Raw genomic sequence first — 19,432 nt, forward strand, 5'->3', positions numbered from 1 at the left:
TGTATTTTGTATCAACATGCAAAGACAAAACATATATTTTGGTTTTTTTTAAATTTATATATAATTTTTATTAAAATTTTAAATCATATCTATTTCATAATTTTTTGTCCTATCTCTTCAAATTGCCATTGAAATGGAAATGGATATGCTGATTAATAATCCCCTGTCCAGCAGCTGCACATGCTTCATTAGTTTGACCGTTGATTAGGTTTTTTTTTTTTTGGTTATGGGAAATAGCGGGAACAACGCGGGGAGAGAACTATGATGGAAATTCAATATAAGTAGGCAAACATAAAGTACAACAATATAGGAGTACGGACTAATAAAATCAATTACTTTTTTTTTTTTTGGTATAAGGAACTCTATGCTATTGTTCTCTGTGAGTTTCCTCCGATTATGGCTTTCATGAATTTGGGATTTTAACCTCAAAAATTGTTTTCATGGAGCTGTTTAACCAACCCACTAATTTTTAAGCATCAAAGGGAATAATATGCCATTTCCTGTCGGTAAAAATTGTTACATTTGAGAGAGACGTTGCATTGAATGATGAATTCCGAGTTATAGCAGGAATGGGGAAGTTTGGTGACCGATGCTTTAGTCCAATGATTATTCATTGCCGATTGAATAATCATGTCATCTAAACTAATACTCCATGACCTTCTACGATCATAAGTTCTACTTCTAATCCACCCATGAGTCGCATCTTATCACTATCAGTTGCTAATAGCTATTTTAAGGCTACCAACTGAATTCTTAATATGGGGTTAGAGGCAGCTCAAGTAAATTTTCCGTTTGACATTTGAAGCAAATGCAAGAACCAATAGAAGATACTGTGATTTGCTAAAGATATTTGAATGATACCATCGTAATCTTTGTTGATAATTTTGGAAGGATAAAGTTTTCATACTAAAACAACGAAATTTTCAAGGGTGGATAAAAACATTTTCGTAGTAATACTAAATAATGATTCAAAAATCAAACAGAACAAGTGAATCAGACCTTGGGTCCAATCATGTGCTTGTTTGATTTTTTTTTCAACCATGCACAAGTGATGAAATTTTCACAACTCGCAGGATCGACAGGTTTATCAAAAAGAACTCTTTGAAAATTAAACAAATCTGTTAGCATTACTTATTGATGAATTCTGACAAACACGAAAAGAATCACTATAAATATATTCACAGCATCCTCTCTTTCTTTTTATGGGATGTTCAATAACTTAAATACAAAAAAAAAAATTCTCTTTATGCTGGCGTTAAGGAGATGAGGAACAAAACAAAAGCAGTGCAACCAAACCAGAAGTTTGGTCAGGTTTCACTCCCCTAAAATACCAACCATCCCCAAGCTAGCCTGAGAAGTGAGAAACATGACTTAAAACCTATACTCTCATTTTACAGACAAAATAGCTTCCCAGTGAGCTCCCCCAACAAAATTACATGCATACAGGCTTTTAGAAGAAGAGCAGAGCAAAGAACCATTTGTACAAAGAAACCTTCACATGAAGTAGCTGAGAGCATTCTTTCTTCTTGAACCACCCTCACCATAGAGCTCATTCCACTGAAGCAGCTCAGTCATGTTTACAGACTCGGATGATACACTGGCACATACCTGTTAAAATTTGAAATGAAGTAGCTGAATTAGTTATAACTATTATCTTTCCTTTTTTTGAGGAAAAAAGAACTAGTATAACTTTTATGTTTCAATTACCCGGTCATGAGCATATATTAAGTCCTCCATGTTTAGGGGGCGTATATCAGCACTCCCACTCAAAGGTGGAGGAGGTTTACCCTCGGCTAGAGCAGCAGCTCGTTCCTGCCATCAATGTTGAAACTATTAAAAACAAAGTGACAATATGCACATAGTGATATGATCACTTAAATACCTTTTTTCTTTATGAAGTTAGATTCCCTAGAACTATCCTTTTTATTTTAGTTCTCATCTCTATGTCAGTAAATTAAAAAGAAAATAAAAATCCTAGGAGTCGACTTTTGCATAATGGTTGAAAGCCAAGTCACTTAAAGCTACATTGTAACCTTAGGAATTAGTTTCATTCAAAAACTTGGAAAGGCCACATCACGCACTGGTACTTTGATTAGGGAATATATGATACTAATCTATCCGACATAACATGGTCAATTCAACATTAAAAATCACAACTGCAATTCTAAGTACGAAGACCAGCTCATTCCTTCTAGCTATGGCCATTAATCCTAACTTCATGCAGTCATCATCATTACATAGACAAATATACAAATAGAGCCAAAATCCCTCTATATAATAAAAATCGTAAACACCTATCATTGACCACAATACCTACCTTTTTCTCCTTTTCCAGAATCTCTTTAATTGGACGGTGCGCAGCAGTCACACATAGATTCTGCAATGTACGAGTAAACAAGCAGTCATCTAAAAAAGTTCAAGAGAAAATTCATTAGAAGTTAGCCAAAGTGTAGTCAATGTAACCTTAAGATCGCTCCCAGAATATCCATCTGTCATGCTAGCAACAGCATCAAAATCAACATCAGGAGACAAGTCCTCCTTTGCCAGAATAACCTTCAGTATCTTTGCTCTATTTGCAGCATCTGGCAAATTTACCATCAATCTGCCAAATTACTAAACCATTAGTAGATGGTCCCAAACTACCAGTAAGTTAAAATGGAGTAAGCTGGTGATGTATGCACATATATAGCTTATGTGCTAGAGTTAGACTGCAGTCTAAAGGATCTGTTTGGGTTATCGATGAAATATTGCAATAGTAATCTTTGAGAAAAAGAAGCGAAAGAAAGGGGGAGTAAAAGAAAAGGCCTTTTCATTCTGCATTTTTCTACTAAAAATGTATGATCACATCTGGAGGAAATGCTGTGGCATCAAAGTAGTCAGTGCTGTTCCCACAGTTTGTGTTAGCGGAAAAATAAAAAAAGGAAAGAAAGGAAATGGGCATTATTTGCATTTTTCTGTTTCTTTTTTCCTCCAAAAGGAATCAAAGTGATACGTTACCTACGTGGCAGCCTTCTAATGACAGCTTCATCAAGGTCAAAAGGCCTATTTGTGGCAGCAAGTACAAGAACCCTTTCTGTGTCTTTAGTACGAAGACCATCCCAGTTCACCATAAATTCATTTTTCATCTTACGCATGGCTTCATGCTCCCCTGGATTTTCCCTCCGGCCCAACATGCTATCAACCTATAAGTCACAGCAAAGATGAAAGGAAAAGTACAATGAATTGGTGTAAACCCAAAATGAAAATACTAATTGAGGATCAAGAATAACCAACCTCATCAACAAATACAACGCTAGGAGCAATTTTACTGGCTAGGGAAAAAACAGCTTTCACATATTTCTCACCCTCACCAAACCACTGCAGCAAAATAGATACATAAATTTCAAATAAGATACAATACAGAGCAAAACCAAATCAGTTAAAAGGAAGAATAGAACTGACCTTTGATGTGATGCTTGACATGGATATATTGATGAAGTTTGCACCAGCTTCAGTAGCCACAGCCTTTGCCAGCATAGTCTTCCCAGTTCCAGGAGGTCCAAATAAGAGTATGCCCTTGCAAGGCTGTTCATGTATAGGTAGAGAATAGAACAAATCAATAGACGAGCACCAAAAAGAGGCAACTTAATCAAATAAAGGTTAATGAAATATCAGGGGGGAAAAGAGGAGGGAAAAGAGCATTACAACTGATAGAAACAAAAAAATATTGCAAATCAACATAAACGACTAGCAAAATTTTAAGTGAAACAGCTCGTTGCTGTATATTAGATAACCTTGGTTAGTTGGCCTTTGCAAAAGAGTTCAGGCCTCTGTAAAGGAAGCATAACCAACTCCTTTAATGTATCCTTCACATTTTCAAGAGCTCCGATATCATCAAAGGTAACTCCAATATCACTGGGTGGAATGACATCAGCTAAGAGTCTTTTCTCAAATTCATTTTCCGTTACGACATCCTGAGATCAGCAAAACCACCAGAATGAAGATTAATCGGCAGATACTCGTAAAAAATACAATAGTTTTGAGATCAGAATAAACAAATCGATATAGTGCATTTCAGTTTACAGGAAAGCACAATAACGACCTTAAACGACTTCAAGCATTTAGATTCATTCTGTACAGCCTGTAAGATTCCAATGCCATATTGGATGCTGCCAAAATAGCAATTGCGTTATAAATTGTGTGTTTATCATCTGACAATTAACTGTGCAGCTAAAAATATTGTAGCAGAAATGAGAAGATTATCTATCAGAAACCTTTCACAAGACAAAACAAGCCTTGAATCAGCATCAGCTTCAGGATTCTGCATTAAATGGTTACTTAGAGCCCATCCAACTACCTTCTCAGCACCTGCAATGGATGCCAAAATATAAATTATGGGGAAAATTTATCGGCAATTATTGAGATGATGATATGTCAAAAGAAAACTTACTTTCATTTGCAAGTGTTTGATCCTTGATGCACAAAGTTTCAAGACCTTCACATTCCATCCCACTCCGACCCAAAACCTACATACAAAAATGAAAAATATAACAATAGTAATCATTATCAAAATGCCACATCTATAACCATAGCACATCAAGAGAGTTGTCAAACATTCAATAAGCTCAAATTTAAATCATTTTAACATGAAGTCGAATACTAATTGAAACCTCGTCCAGGTAATAAACAAGGTAATCACAAGCTCTAATTTGCCAGGGGGCTCATTGCTAAGGGCCAGAGGAGGTCAGGAGGCAGGAAGAGAGAAATTATAAAGCCAAATTACCTAGATGGAAACAACTCCCAACAGGTGAAAACATTAGGCTAAAGGGGTCAAAAATGCCCTTGAACTATAATTCAATAATCATTTAAGCCCTTAACATTTTATTGCAAGCACTCAAGCCCTTAATCTTCTATTTCGACTCAATTAAACCCTTAAATGGACGAAACCTAGTCACGTGACAAAATTTAATCAATCAATCCCCGAACTACAATCAATTGAATCCTTAAAGGAATCTTAGAGAGAGAGGGACAAAGAAAATAGAGAAGAAAAAAGAAAAAAGAAAAGTTTATTTTATTTAATTTTCACATATTTTAATTGAGTCACGTAGCAAACTTTTATCTATTTTATGAATGTTACATGGAATTTTATCTTAGTTGGCAAAAAAATTAACGGCATCAACTTTTTCATCCAAATAAGGGCTTAATTGAATGCAAATAAATGCTAGAGGGGTTGATTGACTGCAATAAAAAAAAAAAAAGGCTTAGATGATTTTTTAATTATAGGAAGGGGCATTTTATACCTTTTAGCCAAAACATCAATAATGTCATCTTTCACTCACAAATCAATCCTAGCCTTTGGACATCCAAAAAGTAGACTCTCAAAGCAACTTCATTTTTATATGTGTCTAATTTCAATTATTAAATTAGCAGAACTTTCAGAAACCAATCTAACGCATATCCAAGTAGATCCCAAATGCAGCATATGAGAATATGAATCACTTGCTACAGGATGTAGTTTCTTTCAGGAACAATCAAATCTTTTCCCCGTTGTTTTTCCACCTAAAACACCAGAAAATTAGCAGAGAAGAACCATCCCAATCTCACCAAATTCCTGTCAGTGAACAGAGCATATAAAACAATTGACCATGCAAAGCAAAAAGACCTTACATGTACATGCAAAAAAAACTACATGCAAAAAGACCTTAAGCAGAAACCACCCAAAAGTAAACCCTCTTGGATATTACTCCCTCAACGTGTCAGAAAACTTTGTAAAGATTTGATGCCAATTCATTACCCTGATCCAGCATCTAATAGGAGAAATACACCTTGTCATCCTCTGGAATGACAGTAAACTTCGTATAGAAGTTGGAGAAAGTAAATCCTCTGATTCTAAATCCTAATCTTAAAAGATGAGTAAATTTATTCAATGTAATTCCAAAGAGCAAGATACACATCATCATACCCCAAAACAATAGCATAATGGGCATACAGTACAAAAAAACTTGCAAAGAAAAAAGATTCTCTAACCATACTATTGTTTTTATAACATAATATCTAGGTGACTAGCCAAGGAAGTTCTCCCATGCAATTGCACCATCCTTGTTAGAAATGTAAGAGTTTCAAAACTCCGCAATGATTTATCTGAAGAGAACTAAAAGTTTCACTGGTTGTTAAAGTCCCAAGTAGACAAAAAGCAACATAAACCAATCTTTAGCATTTAAAGGCCAAAAATAAAAAAGAATATACTAACAGTTTGTAGGAGATTCAGATTCCCCTTCATTTTAAGAGTTTCAGCATCACGATCCAATTGTTGCTTCCAAGATGCAAGCAAGGCTTCATCCTGCAGTAGTACATAAGCTTCAATAATATGTTTCATTTAAAACACACAGACAGTGCAACAAACACGATCTATTATTTAGGATACACAATATGAACCTGTGGCATGTGAATGGTCACTTTATTTGGAAAAAGCTTAGTCAAAAATTTTGTTGCCTTTGGAACTTCCTTCCCCCTGTCATGCAACCTACCAAAACTATCCTGAAAAAAGTAAAAGAGAACAAACATCACACCTCCTGAAATCAACAATAACCTATGCAATAGCCTCTAAAAGAGTTAAAGTGTCCATACGTGCATGAGCGTGTGTGTGTGTAGGAGGAAAATAATATTTGCAAGGGAGATGGAAGCTTATGGTGAAAACAGGAAAGGCAACATTTCTTAGCATATGAACAGCTGCTGCAACATCTTTACAACATAACAATAAAGAAAGTAGCGTACAGATGAAAGAGCTCAATTAAAAATAAAACTGAACATCCTTAATTGATCCCAATTTCAATTCAAAAAGATGCCCAATACTAACATATTACCCATATGCTCCAACTTCAGTTCTCATAAGAGAATTCCCAATAACATTAAACTTACCATTTCAAGTTACATGAAAGAAAATATTCAAGTAAGAATTTCGTCAACAACAAAAAACTCAAAACTTCTACTCAAGCATTTCAATGGCAATATCAGAGAAACAATATATCAACGCCTTTCATCATATACACCTTCAAGAACCAATGCATAATTTGCATCAGCAACACTTAAAAAATGTCACCCCACATCCATTTATATCAAACACATCATTGTCAAAATCCAGAACTATGACCTTTTTTGTTTCCAAGAAAGGCACAGTCGAGTAAGAAATTAAATACTGTAAAATATAGTTTTGCAATTATTTTATTTAAGGACAAGGGAGGGGGATCATATATCACTGAATGAAAATGTCAGTTTATCTAGCAAAGCCATTGGAGATTATAATAAGAACAGAGACTACATTCTTCAAGTATGATGTTTAAGGGATGGGGAAAAGCTTTGGGTCATGCAAACCAGCCATCAGAGAAGAAGATAAAGAATAAACTACATGAGCATCAAAATCAAAATTATATTTACAAAATTATGGTAGAGTTTCATGCGTTCAAGAGTATGAGAGACTTATGATGCAAGCATTTTCTATTATAAACTAATCAAAAGCTAGGAAAGGATGAAACTATAAAGCAGTATTGATACACAAAGAGCCTTTTACCCATTCATGGCAAAAACCAACCACAGTCACCATTAGTTACAATAGTAAATAAAATAAATAAAACCATCCATAGGGCCATAAGTTAGGCAGCCCCACTAGAGAGAGAGAGGGAGGGAGAATACTTTCAAAAGATAGAATCATTACCGGAAATGCCAAGTCAAGGAGAGCAGTTTGACTGCCACCAAATTTTGTGAAAAGCAAACCACCAGGATGTGACTGCAAGGACAAAATACCACAGGGTAAGCTACTCCTAAATCAAACATTTCAATAAAAGGACAAGCATATTACCCAAGTGTCCAAGGCAAAGCCATACAACAATGCAACAAAAAGGTTTAAAGCATACTCTTGATCACAAATCTTTCCGATGATTTATGATAGAAGATTGGCCCCAAATGAAAAAAAAAATGATATTTAATGTCCAAGCTAATTTGAAACGTTGATCATAGATCATGTAAAAGTTTACGTGGCATTATACAGGTTATAGAGATTGTTTACATAACAGTTAAAAGTCAATATGTAGTTATCTGCAGAACAGAACGGCTTTTGTCATTACCACAACTAACTTCCTCTTTGCATCAACACTGAAATTCTCTGCTTTTTGCAATTTTGATTTCCAATTCTCTAATTCTCTCTGATACTGATTTTGTCTACCTTTTATTTATCTTCTCACAATCCCAAAACAAGGTGAATTTATTTAGCTCAACCTATCAAAAGACACAGCATGACAACAGCTCTGAAAATTAACAAAATAAACAAAAATGTACCTTCTCCTTACGATTGTCAGTATGAGTGTGTGAACAAATTACAATCACATTATCAGGAAGCTGTTCAAGTCTGCTTTTAAATGTGGAATAAGAGTCTGTATTTCCTGCAAGAGACTTCTCAGCATCTTTCATAAACAAAATAAAAGGAGAAGTTCTGCTCTCACTGTATACAGCCTGATAAAAGGATCAGATTAAGTTAATAAGAAAGCAAAAATGGAAGCAAATTGTATAGCCAGACAGGAATCATACATTTATTCAAAGATAAAGAATATGTCACCTCAAACAATGTGTTAATAAGTAATCTATCTAAATCCTCTGTGCTTGTATTCTCCAAACGAAGATCAGAAACTAGAAAGCAAGAAAGAAAAAGAAAGACAGAGCTTTAATCATCAGAGGTAAGAAAAGCTTAATCATGGACACAAAACATTAAGAGATGCATAAAACATTACCATTGCAGAAAAATCCATGGCCTCCCTCACAAATATTTCCAAGGTCAACGCCATCGGGTATGGGTTTATCAAACCTTACACCAATTTTTGAGGAAGGATTGTCCTCAAAGAGTAACATGACCTTCCCACGAACCCCGTAAGGTGGGCCTCTGTAGATTGAATTGATAAAGAATAAATTAGAGCATGGTGATAGAGATATATCTTGCCACATCGCAAACCACAAAAAATGGTAACATGTGAGAAATAGGAACTAAGAAAACTAAATGGTTGACCATATTCGCTGAGTTGAGATCAAGTGGAAGGCATTCCATTTTTAGCCTTAAAAGAGAGAAATAGAAGGGTGTTTAAAGTTACAAAATATCACTAAAACTTGTTTGATTGGTTCCAATTATATTAAAAACGTGTAGAACAGGCTTTGAAAGCAATTTGTCACTGCTATTCTTTAATTCTCATCAAATGATTTTCACTAAGAATAGATTGCTGATGACCACACTGACATTTGAAAGCAAATCATCTAGTTAGAAAAGTAAGATGAGTTTTCATTCAGGTTCAGAGAAAAACTTGTAGAAAAGTTCAATAAATAATTCATTTGGACGCTTAAATGAGAAGAGAATATACACAGAATTCAGGCCACCTTTTAAATCTCTCCAAAAAGAGTAGAGAGAGGTTGCAGTACCTAGATGGAGATGCTGTTGGATATAGACTGCCTGAAGTTGAATTCATAAATTTTACTCTGTCACCTGCATTTACCATGTTAGCATAATAGTCAAAGAAGAAAATCAAATAATAATAATAACAATAAAGCTTCTTGCATGTCAGTAACAGAAAAATCTACTCTGAAAGGTCTTTCAAGACAATGTATATACCTATCTTAAACATTTGATTCTTAGATGACCCAGATGAGGAAGGCATGGTATCAGCTTCTATCTTTGGCTGAGATTCAGGCCCACAAGTAGGGGCAGCCACAGGGCTTGAACTTTCTGCTTCAACAGTTGGAGTCAAACTCTTGGTCATATCAGTAGGTCCAGGACTCTGTTTGGTGCAGGTGCAGGATTTTTCCACATTGGCTCCATCCTTCAGCAGCTCAGCGTCCTTTGAAGACAAACCCTACAACATATTTATAATTCACAATTCACCAGCTTATGAGCAATTACTATATTTGACTTGTGAAGCAATAATATGCTAACAATGAAATTTTGATAATGACAGCCGTAAGAATGCAATAAAGTCAACAATCAAATAGCCCATAAAAATAATGATCTCTTACACCCAAAAAAGAATGGCTATCAAAAACTAGAAGTTTAGCCCCAAAATAATTAGCAAGTGCCTTTGTCAGCATCTCCTGATATATCTCAGACCCTGCATGCATATTTGAAGGAAAATGTTCAATTTTGCAGTTTAATGCTACTAAATACAAGCATCGAATTGTTGTTTTGACACAAAAATAAAAAATACTCACATACCTGCAGGACCAGAGAGTAAGATCCGCGGATTCACAGTGGTTAGCTCTGAAGTATACTTCGCATGTTCTTTGTGCTTGAGGTGTATAATTGAAGCTGCTATCAGCACATTTTTTGTATTTTCACTGGAAAGACGGAAATTCACTAAACTCTGATCACTTCCATTTATTTGGGAAAACAAAACATTGAGAATGCATAGAAGAATAGATGCATAAACTTCAATAGCTAAAGTAGTATATGGACAGTGTGAGGCATGCATAAAGACAGAACATTGGGTAGGACACTACCAACATCAATCTGAAAAACCTTTCACAAGACAATTACTACTAATCTCAGGTTAAATTAAACACCCCCTGCCAGAATCATCAGCTATTGTATCGTCACATACCTACATGGTCGCAGATTTGTTGAAGAAAGGTAATCAAAGTGCCTAATTTGCTTGTTTCTCATACTTTCCTTTCTGAACAGTTTCTCATGCTCACTAACAGAGTTACTTGTTTCAGTAACTAATTTAGCTTCTGTCTACTCTAGCATTCAAAGTCAGTGAGCACTGTAATACTTTTCTCATGCTTCCTACCACTTCTTTCTCTTGAATGTTCTTTCATTTGCTTATTCCCAATTAACATGATTCTTGTCCTTTCCTTGCATTCTCCCGACATTCTGTTAGCATTAATTGAAGTTAACAGACCCAGATCCCAGAACATATAGTCTATCAAACCTTTATTTAACATACATTCACGTGGCTCTGCACTCTACATACTCTAACTCCTAATATAGACATCTTAAACCCAGTTTCCTTCATGGCTAGAAAAAGGACTTCCCATTGAAACTAAGCTTGGGATCTCAAATAGCTAGATCAGCATCAGCAGGGAAAATGCTCTGTTCCAGCTTCAGTCCAGTCCAAAAATAACAAATTTATGTTTTCAATTATCTTTCTTCTGCTAGCACAGAAAGTGTGGGCAGTTGGGAAATCATAAATAGAAATAGAGTGGTTATATTCATGAGTAAAACTGGTAGGTTTTCTTGATGGCTATGTGCATATTGGAAAAGGCAAGTCACAAGATAACCTACATTTCAAATTATTTGTCCAAACCTTTCACTTGGAGTCAGGAAAATAAAAGAATTTAAGAACACAAAACTAAGAAATGGCAGCCAAAACATTTGTTCTAGTAAATTTTCCAGCCATAAACTTTAAAAAATAATCCCAAATTAAACACCAAATGTTATGATGGCAACAAGCCCTATTTTACCAGGTATGTTCTTAATTATACCTGCATGGGTAGGAATTAGTGATGAAGGTACAAAAGATTAACAAAATTCTAGGTTACATTTAAAATATTTCTTCAATAAAAAAGAGACAGTTATGCACGAAGTTGTACTATACCTCAAATAATATGGGAAGTTTTCAAATGACACTTCTAAGTTTCTGCCATCAAGAATTCCTGCTTGAATGTCCTCTTTGAATATTGCACAGCGGAGTGATACACTCGACGTCAACGCTGGCTGTGAATCCCTCGCCCGGTCGTTTCTTTCATCCAATACCTGTTTACAGATACTTTTGCTCAATTTTAGATTACAACTAGTTGATGGAGCAAACATCCTCAAGAAAGGCCTTAGCAAATCATTCACCCCAGAGAGTTTTACATTGCCTGCCTCTGTACCAGAGTCGTGGTTGCAATCAAGAGGAAGATTCTTGTTGATTGCTCCAACCTCTGCAGCTTTATCATTCCCTATGTTTGCAGTTGAATTTCCTTCCAAGCCATCAAGATCAACATCCTCAGCATCATCAACAATAGAATGAGTAGGCACTTCAGTCACCTCGTGGATCTTACTGCTGGCTTGAGAAGGAGATTTCCAGCGGGATAAATCTGGCCTCAAGCTTGAAAGTGATGCCAATATGGTAGCCCCAGTAACAGCTGATGGATCTCCTGACCTCCTCTCAAGTTGAAGAAACTTTCCTACAGTATTCTGGACCTCTGCACCCTTAACTGCAACCTCAGTCATAAGTTGCTGAAATATCTAAATCAAGAGAAATTAAATTAAGGAGATAACAAAAATAAGCATAGACATGGAAACACATCATCAGTATGATGAAAGAGTAAAAGCACTACAATAACACTCAACAAGTAAGAGAAGGACTTTAATGAATTGCCCTCAAGCCAAGAAAAGGATACATAAGCATGATTCCCCAGCAAACCGAAGACCACCTCATCACCCGAGTTAAGCACGCAATTGGTATTTTTCTTCACCACTATCCCATTTACTTGCACCGACCCCTTGCTGCCGATGCTTTCTAACATGGCTACTGCACTGCCTTCGCGCTGATCATGTCGACAAATAATGAGTACTCATACTGCATGTACATATTAAGGAGTTTATCTCCACAAAATAAAATAAAAAAACAATGGCTACCCAAACAAAACATTTAGGAAAAAAGGAGGAAAAAAAACCCTAAATCCAAAAGGCTAACTCATCTAAAAGGAACATTGCAAAACGCCTAGAAAAAATAGGATTCAAGATCACTCAAAACTCGAGGAATTTGAATGCAGAAGCATTCCTAATTTTGTATCAGTCCAACAAATAGCCACACATTGAATGTAAAATTTAGGCGATACCTGGGTGTGTTTTATCTTGCAAAGCATTGTACTAATTGTCTGGTCCTTTAATTGGAAATTGCAGTGTTTACTCGAGCCAATTGTGAAATTTGATGTGCAAATGGGAACATTAGGATTCTGCAGTTCACAAAAATGCCCAACTCATCATAATAATATCATAATTTTGATTTAAGTCAAAACTCAGCAAGACCAACACTACTTCGGATATCTAAAATTTACATTACACAAAATGCTTAAATATAAAGAAAAGATCCCTATCCAAAAGATAATCCGAAAGGAAAGTGCTTTTTATGTCAACTACCAGCGAACAAAGACTAACTGCTAGAAAGATGTTTCCATGAAGAGAGGCTTGAATTTACCTGCGCAGACTGGGACAAAAGCCTGCACCAAGGTGTAGAAGTCTCGAAATTCGGATTATGTTTCTGGCAAATACTCCACGTAGAGAATGAACTCCTCCCTTTGTCCAACACAATCGGCGCAGAACCTTTAAAACAACAAGAAAATCCAAATTCAGTCAAAATGACACTCGAATTTCGAAGAAAATAATCAAAAAGTAAAAAGAATCAGAAAAGTAAATGCAATCCAAGCTTACTCAAAAGACACTTAAATTCAAGAAGCAAGAAGTGAAAGAACTAAAAAGCAAACCCAAAAACTAACAAAAAAGAAACTAAAATTTTTCAAGATATGACGCATCTCAAAACTCAAATGCAAATCCAAATTCACTTAAATGAAACTCAAATAACAAAGAAATTTGCCAATCATGAAGAGCTCAAAACTAACAACTAACCATCAGCGATCGGCGCTGCCACGGCGACAGCAGCCGATGACTTCTCACCCTTCCCGGCGTCCACGCAGTTTCCGGCGATCGGAGCTTCGCCGTTCCCACAATATCCGGTATCCACGGCGGGCGGCGCGCACATTTCTTTGGAACTCTCCGCCGCCGATATCGGTTTCTCCACATTTTCCACCTGAAAAAATAAACCCCACTAAAAAGTCAATACCTAATCACTCAAATCCCCCACTCTCAAAAACCCAAAAAAAAAAAGAAATCGTCTTCTGATGCGTTTTATGCTGACACCTTTTGCCGTTTTGGAGATGGAGGCTTATCCTCAGAAGAAGAAGATCTCTTGCTATTGTTACCAGAGAGAGATCCACTTCGTCTCGTTGAAACCATGACTCTCTGGCCTTTTTTTTTTTTTTTTATTTTCCTTCTCCCTTTTTTTTTCTTTGTCTCTGTTCACAACTATATAAAAGAGGAAGAGGTTGAAATATTGAATTATAAAATTTTTGGGGATTTTATTTATTTGACGATTTTTGTTTTACTTTTTTATTAAAAAAAATAGTGGACAGAACGGAAGTTTGACGGCCCGTCTTGGAGCTTTTCACAATATATTACGCTGTCGTATGGAGTGTGATTCGTCGGGCTACTTCACGGGCGAATTTTTTGTCGTTAAGTTTGATTATTACCGATATAACCGGTGTTTATTTTTAAGAATTTCGAACCGAATTATTTAAATTTAAATTAATTAAATTATTTTATTTTATTTTATTCATAAATTTTAATTTATTAATTTCAATTTTTAATTGTTTAAATTTGATTTGATTCTTTAAAAAATTTTAATTAATCGAATAATAAATATACTAAAACTATATTATATTTTTAAATTTTTTATATTTTAAATAAATTAAATAAAATTATCTAATAAAATATTAAAATATTATATTAAAAAATTTGATAATTTATGAAATAAAATGATCAATTTTATTTATTTTTATTTTAATTTGAATTATATTATATTTTGATTAAAATTTCAATTAATTTGATTAATTTGATTTTTTAATCAAATTAACCGAAAATCAAAATTTTTTTAAAATAATTTTCATTAATAGAAAACTAAATTATTTTAAAATTATTTTCATTAACTGTCTAATATTAATTCGATAATTGATTGATTTATAAAATTAAATCCATTCAATCAATTAATTTAATTAAAATAAGATTATAAACACTCATATTTATGCTTGATTCGATTTATTAATCTATTAAGATGTTTAAAAAATATTTAAGATTATTTTATAATAATATTTTAATATCTTCAATATATTTTAAAATTAAATTTAAATATACGAAATTAATTTAACAAATCCGTTCTAACTATGAACAAATCAATTTGTAAATTAGTCAACAAAATTTTAAAACTGTTTTTTTTTTCTTTCTTTGGATTTTAATTAGTTTTACTTTGTTTAAGTAGAAGGGGAGTTTTGTCTGGTAGTTTCAATAATTTGGGAAGTGGAAACTTCAGAGTTAAAGCGATTTGTGTGAGGCTGTTATTGTCTTTACCCAATCAATTTTTGGATAGAAGTCTTCTAATCAAAGATTATGTTGGGACAAAGACAGATGATCATGGTCTCCTTCAATGTAATATTGCTTTTATTATTATTTTTTATTTAATGTTTTTGGAGATTAATTTTTTATTATTAAAATAAAAAGCGCTGCATTTTATTATCAAATCACATCATTATTGATATAAAATAAAGATAGTTTAGTATTGAAATAAGTTGATAATACAACATTTACATTTTTTTTTTGGAAACATATGATAAAATTTGAGTACTAATTCATTGATTTAATTTTAAAAATAGTAGAGTATTTATTAAAAAAAAATGCCTGGACATAAATCTTACTACTATGATAAAGATCATGTAGACTTGCATATCAGTAGAATAATACGAATTATTTAAGTTATAATATATACATTTTTTAATCACTAATAATAAATAATTACGAACACAATGATATAACAAATTTATAAAAAAAAATGATGATTTTTTTAAAATTAATTAAGTTATAGTGTATGGTAATATTTTTTATTAAATGCAGTAATTTTCATATAATTTGATGAATTTTAATGTATCAATAAAATTTGTTATTTAATATGATAATTTTAATGGGGGCATTTATAGTATTCTTTATGAATTCAAAGTAATTTTACGAGTACAAAAATAAAAATAAAAATGATGAATTTTCAATGAGTTAGGAGAAGAAAAAGACATAATCATTGCAGATGGATCCATATAATTTGAGAAAGTGAGATTCGTATGAAAGTTCTAAATGCATGAGAAGTTGATTTAACTTTTTTAGGATACGAATGTAAATTTTTGGAGTTTGATTATCTTTGTTTGTGTGCATGCACGCGGGGAAGGAGGGAGAGTAGTGTAATTATGTAAATATAATTATTTGTGTATTTATATTATATAAATTATTAAATTTATATATATTATATTTTATAAAAAATTACATGTTATAAATTTTATTAATATAAAAATATAAAATATTTTGTTATTAATTTTATAAATAATTATTATTAAAATTTTAAATCATATCATTTTTATTGTGTTTAATAAAAGAGAAAGACAATAGAAATTAAAATTATTTTTTTCATTATTTCTTTGTTTGATGACAAAGAAATAAAAAAAATCATTCCATTTAAATTAATAACTTTATTTTTAATGTTTTTTATTTTCTTTTATTTTTCATCATTCATGTAAATAAAATAAAAAATTATTTTTTCCTTTTTTTTTTTTGTTAAAATGGTGTAAGAATAGGCGGCAAATGGAGTTGTGATATTCTAATGTTACTTATTAGAGACAACAACAGTAAGATTTGGAGATCCAATACCAAAGATTGCTAAATAGATTAGGTCAATTCACTTTACAATTATTAGGGGATCAACAATGATGGGTTTTCACAAATCTGATAATGACAAAATTTTCTTCCAATCCGATCCTGCACACTTTGCGGTGCTTGCAACTCTCCAATGCATTATTTGAGGCCTCTTTTTATTTCAGTCGACTAAAGTCATGGCCGTAGCCAAAATAATAATAATAATAACAATAAAAAAAACAATTAAAGTCATGGACGACTTTTGTTTAGGGTCTATGATTATGTAGCAATGCAATAGTTAAAATACAACTTATAATAATTGGATTAATAATATAAGATATGATATGAATATAATAAAATATATATAAAAAATAATAGTTTATAATTTTAATAAAATTTATATGAATTTGATAAAAATAAAAAATATATATTTTATATTAATATAAATGTGATCATTTTTAATATAAACTAATATGATATAAATATATAAATTATTAAATTTAATAATAACAATAACCTATTAAATTTTGTAACCAAATAAGATAGAGCATATTGTTGAATTTTTTTTTAAAGCAATTTTAAAATTATATTTATCCACGTTTGATTGATATTTTTAAAATTCGAGTCAATTAAAGATAATATTTTTATATTAAATATTATATAGTTAATAATTTAAAGATTTTATTGGTTTAGGTTGGATTAAATCAAATTAACTATTCACCAAATTATGAAAAAATTGATTATCCATTTGATCTTTAATATGATATATATATATAAACAAAATATTTAAGAGTGAGATTTTCAATTAAACCCAAGATAATATTTTTATATTAAATATGTATTTCAATTTAAAATTAAAATTAAATGAAACAAATTTAAATAGATTTTTATGGTGCTCGAATAAGATATTCTCATGTAGAGCCCGTTTGATCTGGTCCGTGATAATATTTTAATATTAAAACATATTTAAGACATGCACATTTATATATTTATTATAGTACTTCATTATTAAGAATTCTTAGCATGGGATTCGTTGAATTAAACTCTTATCTCAATATTACGATGAACACAGTTTTGATCAGATTTATTTTCAAACTAGTTAGAACTCTGAAAAATTTTTTGGACAACATTGATGAATACAGACAACTCCAATTTCTTCAATGCCCAACAATCACAGAAGTTGTCTCTCAATTTACAGCAATCTTTTGTGGACAAGAAACTCACAGATTAGAAAATATCAGAAAGCAATTCTTCATATTAAAATGCTGTTCTCTCCATCCAAAAGATCTTGATCGACACTATCAATAATTCTCTCAGTATTTCTACATACTTGACGGATTCGATTAGGGACGGCAATCAACCTCGTCACCGACAGGATCCGACCCAACCCCATAGGGTCGGGTTTTTTTTTTTTTAATTTCGATTTTAGGATCGGGTATAGTTAGGGAATAATCGAGGTCGGGTCGAGTTCGGGTATGCCTAAAACCCGACCCGATATTATATAAAAAATTATTTTTTAATTAATTAATTATTTATTTAATTATATATATTTATATAATGATATTTTTAAATATTTATATTTAAAAAATAAATTTTATATTTTTAAAAAATAATATTTTATTAATTTCGGATCGGATCGGGTACGATTTATATAGTGTCGGATCGGGTCGAGTTCTGGTATAAAAAATAATCGGGTAAGGTCGGGTTCGGGGCGAGCAAAACCCGACCCGATGCCATCCCTAGATTCGACGATGTCAACTTAAAGCAAGTATTTCTTAATTCTGTTCCAAATGAACTTGCCCAGCAAACAATAACCCAGTTGAACCTCAGATCCCTTGATGTTAAATCTATGACCCTTGAAGATATTTACAAGATGATTTTGAAAGCACTTTATAAGATTTGCAAAAAGCACAAATACATCAAAACCTTGGTGCACAACTCCAAAAAGCTAGAAAAGCCCTGTTCTTACTCTTCCTCAGGACTTCAAATCAAATGTTCTTTCAAAGATCCCACATGTTTTTGCAGCAACAAGAAAAAAAAGCATTTCAGAAGATTCAGACCTTCCAGACCTCCAATAATCTTCAGACCCAGACATAAGAAGTTCTTCAGATATGCTGATAAACTCAGAATATTTCAAAGATTCAAATTTGTCAGAAAGAAGAAAGATCCAAAAATCAAAAGCTCAAAATGTTTTCTCTGTGGAAAACTATGACATTTTTCAAAGAATTGCCTAAAGTCAGACAAAAAGTTAGTCAAGATAATCTAAGACATTGCTAATATCTCAAGTATCAATCTCTCAGAAGATGATCTTGAATCAATTTTCTCCTTTGATGATGAGCAGAATGAAAGATCCCTGTTTATGATTAAACAGTTTGATGATGATGAGTATGCAGATTCAGACTACTCAAAATACTCAGATGATTTCACAAATGATCAATGTTATGAGTATATGTCAGTTTAAGAACTCCAAAAAATCCAAACCCTTTGACCTCTCAAATTACCCTTAGCTCCATTTCAGATATTCTCTCACAAACATTCCCTTCCTATAATAGTCACAGCTTTCTTTGATACTAATGCAGCTCAAACCATAGCAAACCCCCTTGTCTTACCAAAACACTTTTGGACCAAACAGAAAACCTTCTTCAAAATCGCTGATGAAAATATATTTTCTACAGACTTTGTCAACAACCCTGTTACCCTTTAAATATTTTCAGGATGTCAAATAAATTAAAAGATTTTAGGATCTCCACTTCCCCAGAAAGACCTTGTTATTGGTTTTGATATCATTACCAGTATACCAGGTTTAAAGTTTAGTGAAAAAGATATCAAGTTTGAAAGTTATTTTAGACCTTGAAAAAACCTTCCCAATCTCTTTACCCTCACCATTCAATCAGATATTTTTCAAGAATTCAGACACAAGTTCATTCACTTTTC

The 19,432-nt window shown here is 32.8% G+C and overlaps 1 protein-coding gene across 6 annotated transcripts; it reads right to left on the reverse strand.

Annotated features, from left to right (window-relative positions):
• Nucleotides 1–1,100: 1,100 nt before the first annotated feature.
• On the reverse strand, nt 1,101–14,054 carry LOC111291460 (uncharacterized). Of its 6 annotated transcripts, none has more exons than XR_016346590.1 (28): nt 13,913–14,054; nt 13,622–13,802; nt 13,194–13,318; nt 12,835–12,951; nt 12,394–12,540; nt 11,864–12,238; nt 11,604–11,761; nt 10,223–10,344; nt 10,027–10,118; nt 9,626–9,866; nt 9,436–9,499; nt 8,760–8,908; nt 8,588–8,658; nt 8,311–8,484; nt 7,691–7,762; nt 6,415–6,516; nt 6,230–6,319; nt 4,430–4,505; nt 4,254–4,347; nt 4,082–4,148; nt 3,774–3,953; nt 3,442–3,564; nt 3,274–3,357; nt 3,002–3,182; nt 2,464–2,602; nt 2,318–2,377; nt 1,708–1,812; nt 1,101–1,608 (listed from the first exon to the last, which is right to left on the reverse strand). XR_016346590.1 is itself a non-coding variant. In XM_022883234.2 (28 exons), exons 1-28 carry the CDS (start codon nt 14,006–14,008, stop codon nt 1,495–1,497), a joined length of 3,603 nt encoding a protein of 1,200 aa, XP_022738969.1. In that variant the 5' UTR covers nt 14,009–14,054; the 3' UTR covers nt 1,101–1,494. The 6 variants fall into 6 exon arrangements, 4 of the variants coding, with proteins under 4 accessions (XP_022738969.1, XP_022738968.1, XP_022738967.1 ...); XM_022883234.2 differs by having other exon boundaries at nt 2,998–3,182; XM_022883233.2 differs by having other exon boundaries at nt 2,998–3,182; nt 11,849–12,238.
• Nucleotides 14,055–19,432: the final 5,378 nt, after the last annotated feature.

The sequence above is a fragment of the Durio zibethinus genome, chromosome 11 (genome assembly GCF_047325235.1).
Source record: "Durio zibethinus cultivar Kanyao isolate XHJ-2024 chromosome 11, ASM4732523v1, whole genome shotgun sequence".
NCBI lineage: Eukaryota > Viridiplantae > Streptophyta > Magnoliopsida > Malvales > Malvaceae > Durio > Durio zibethinus.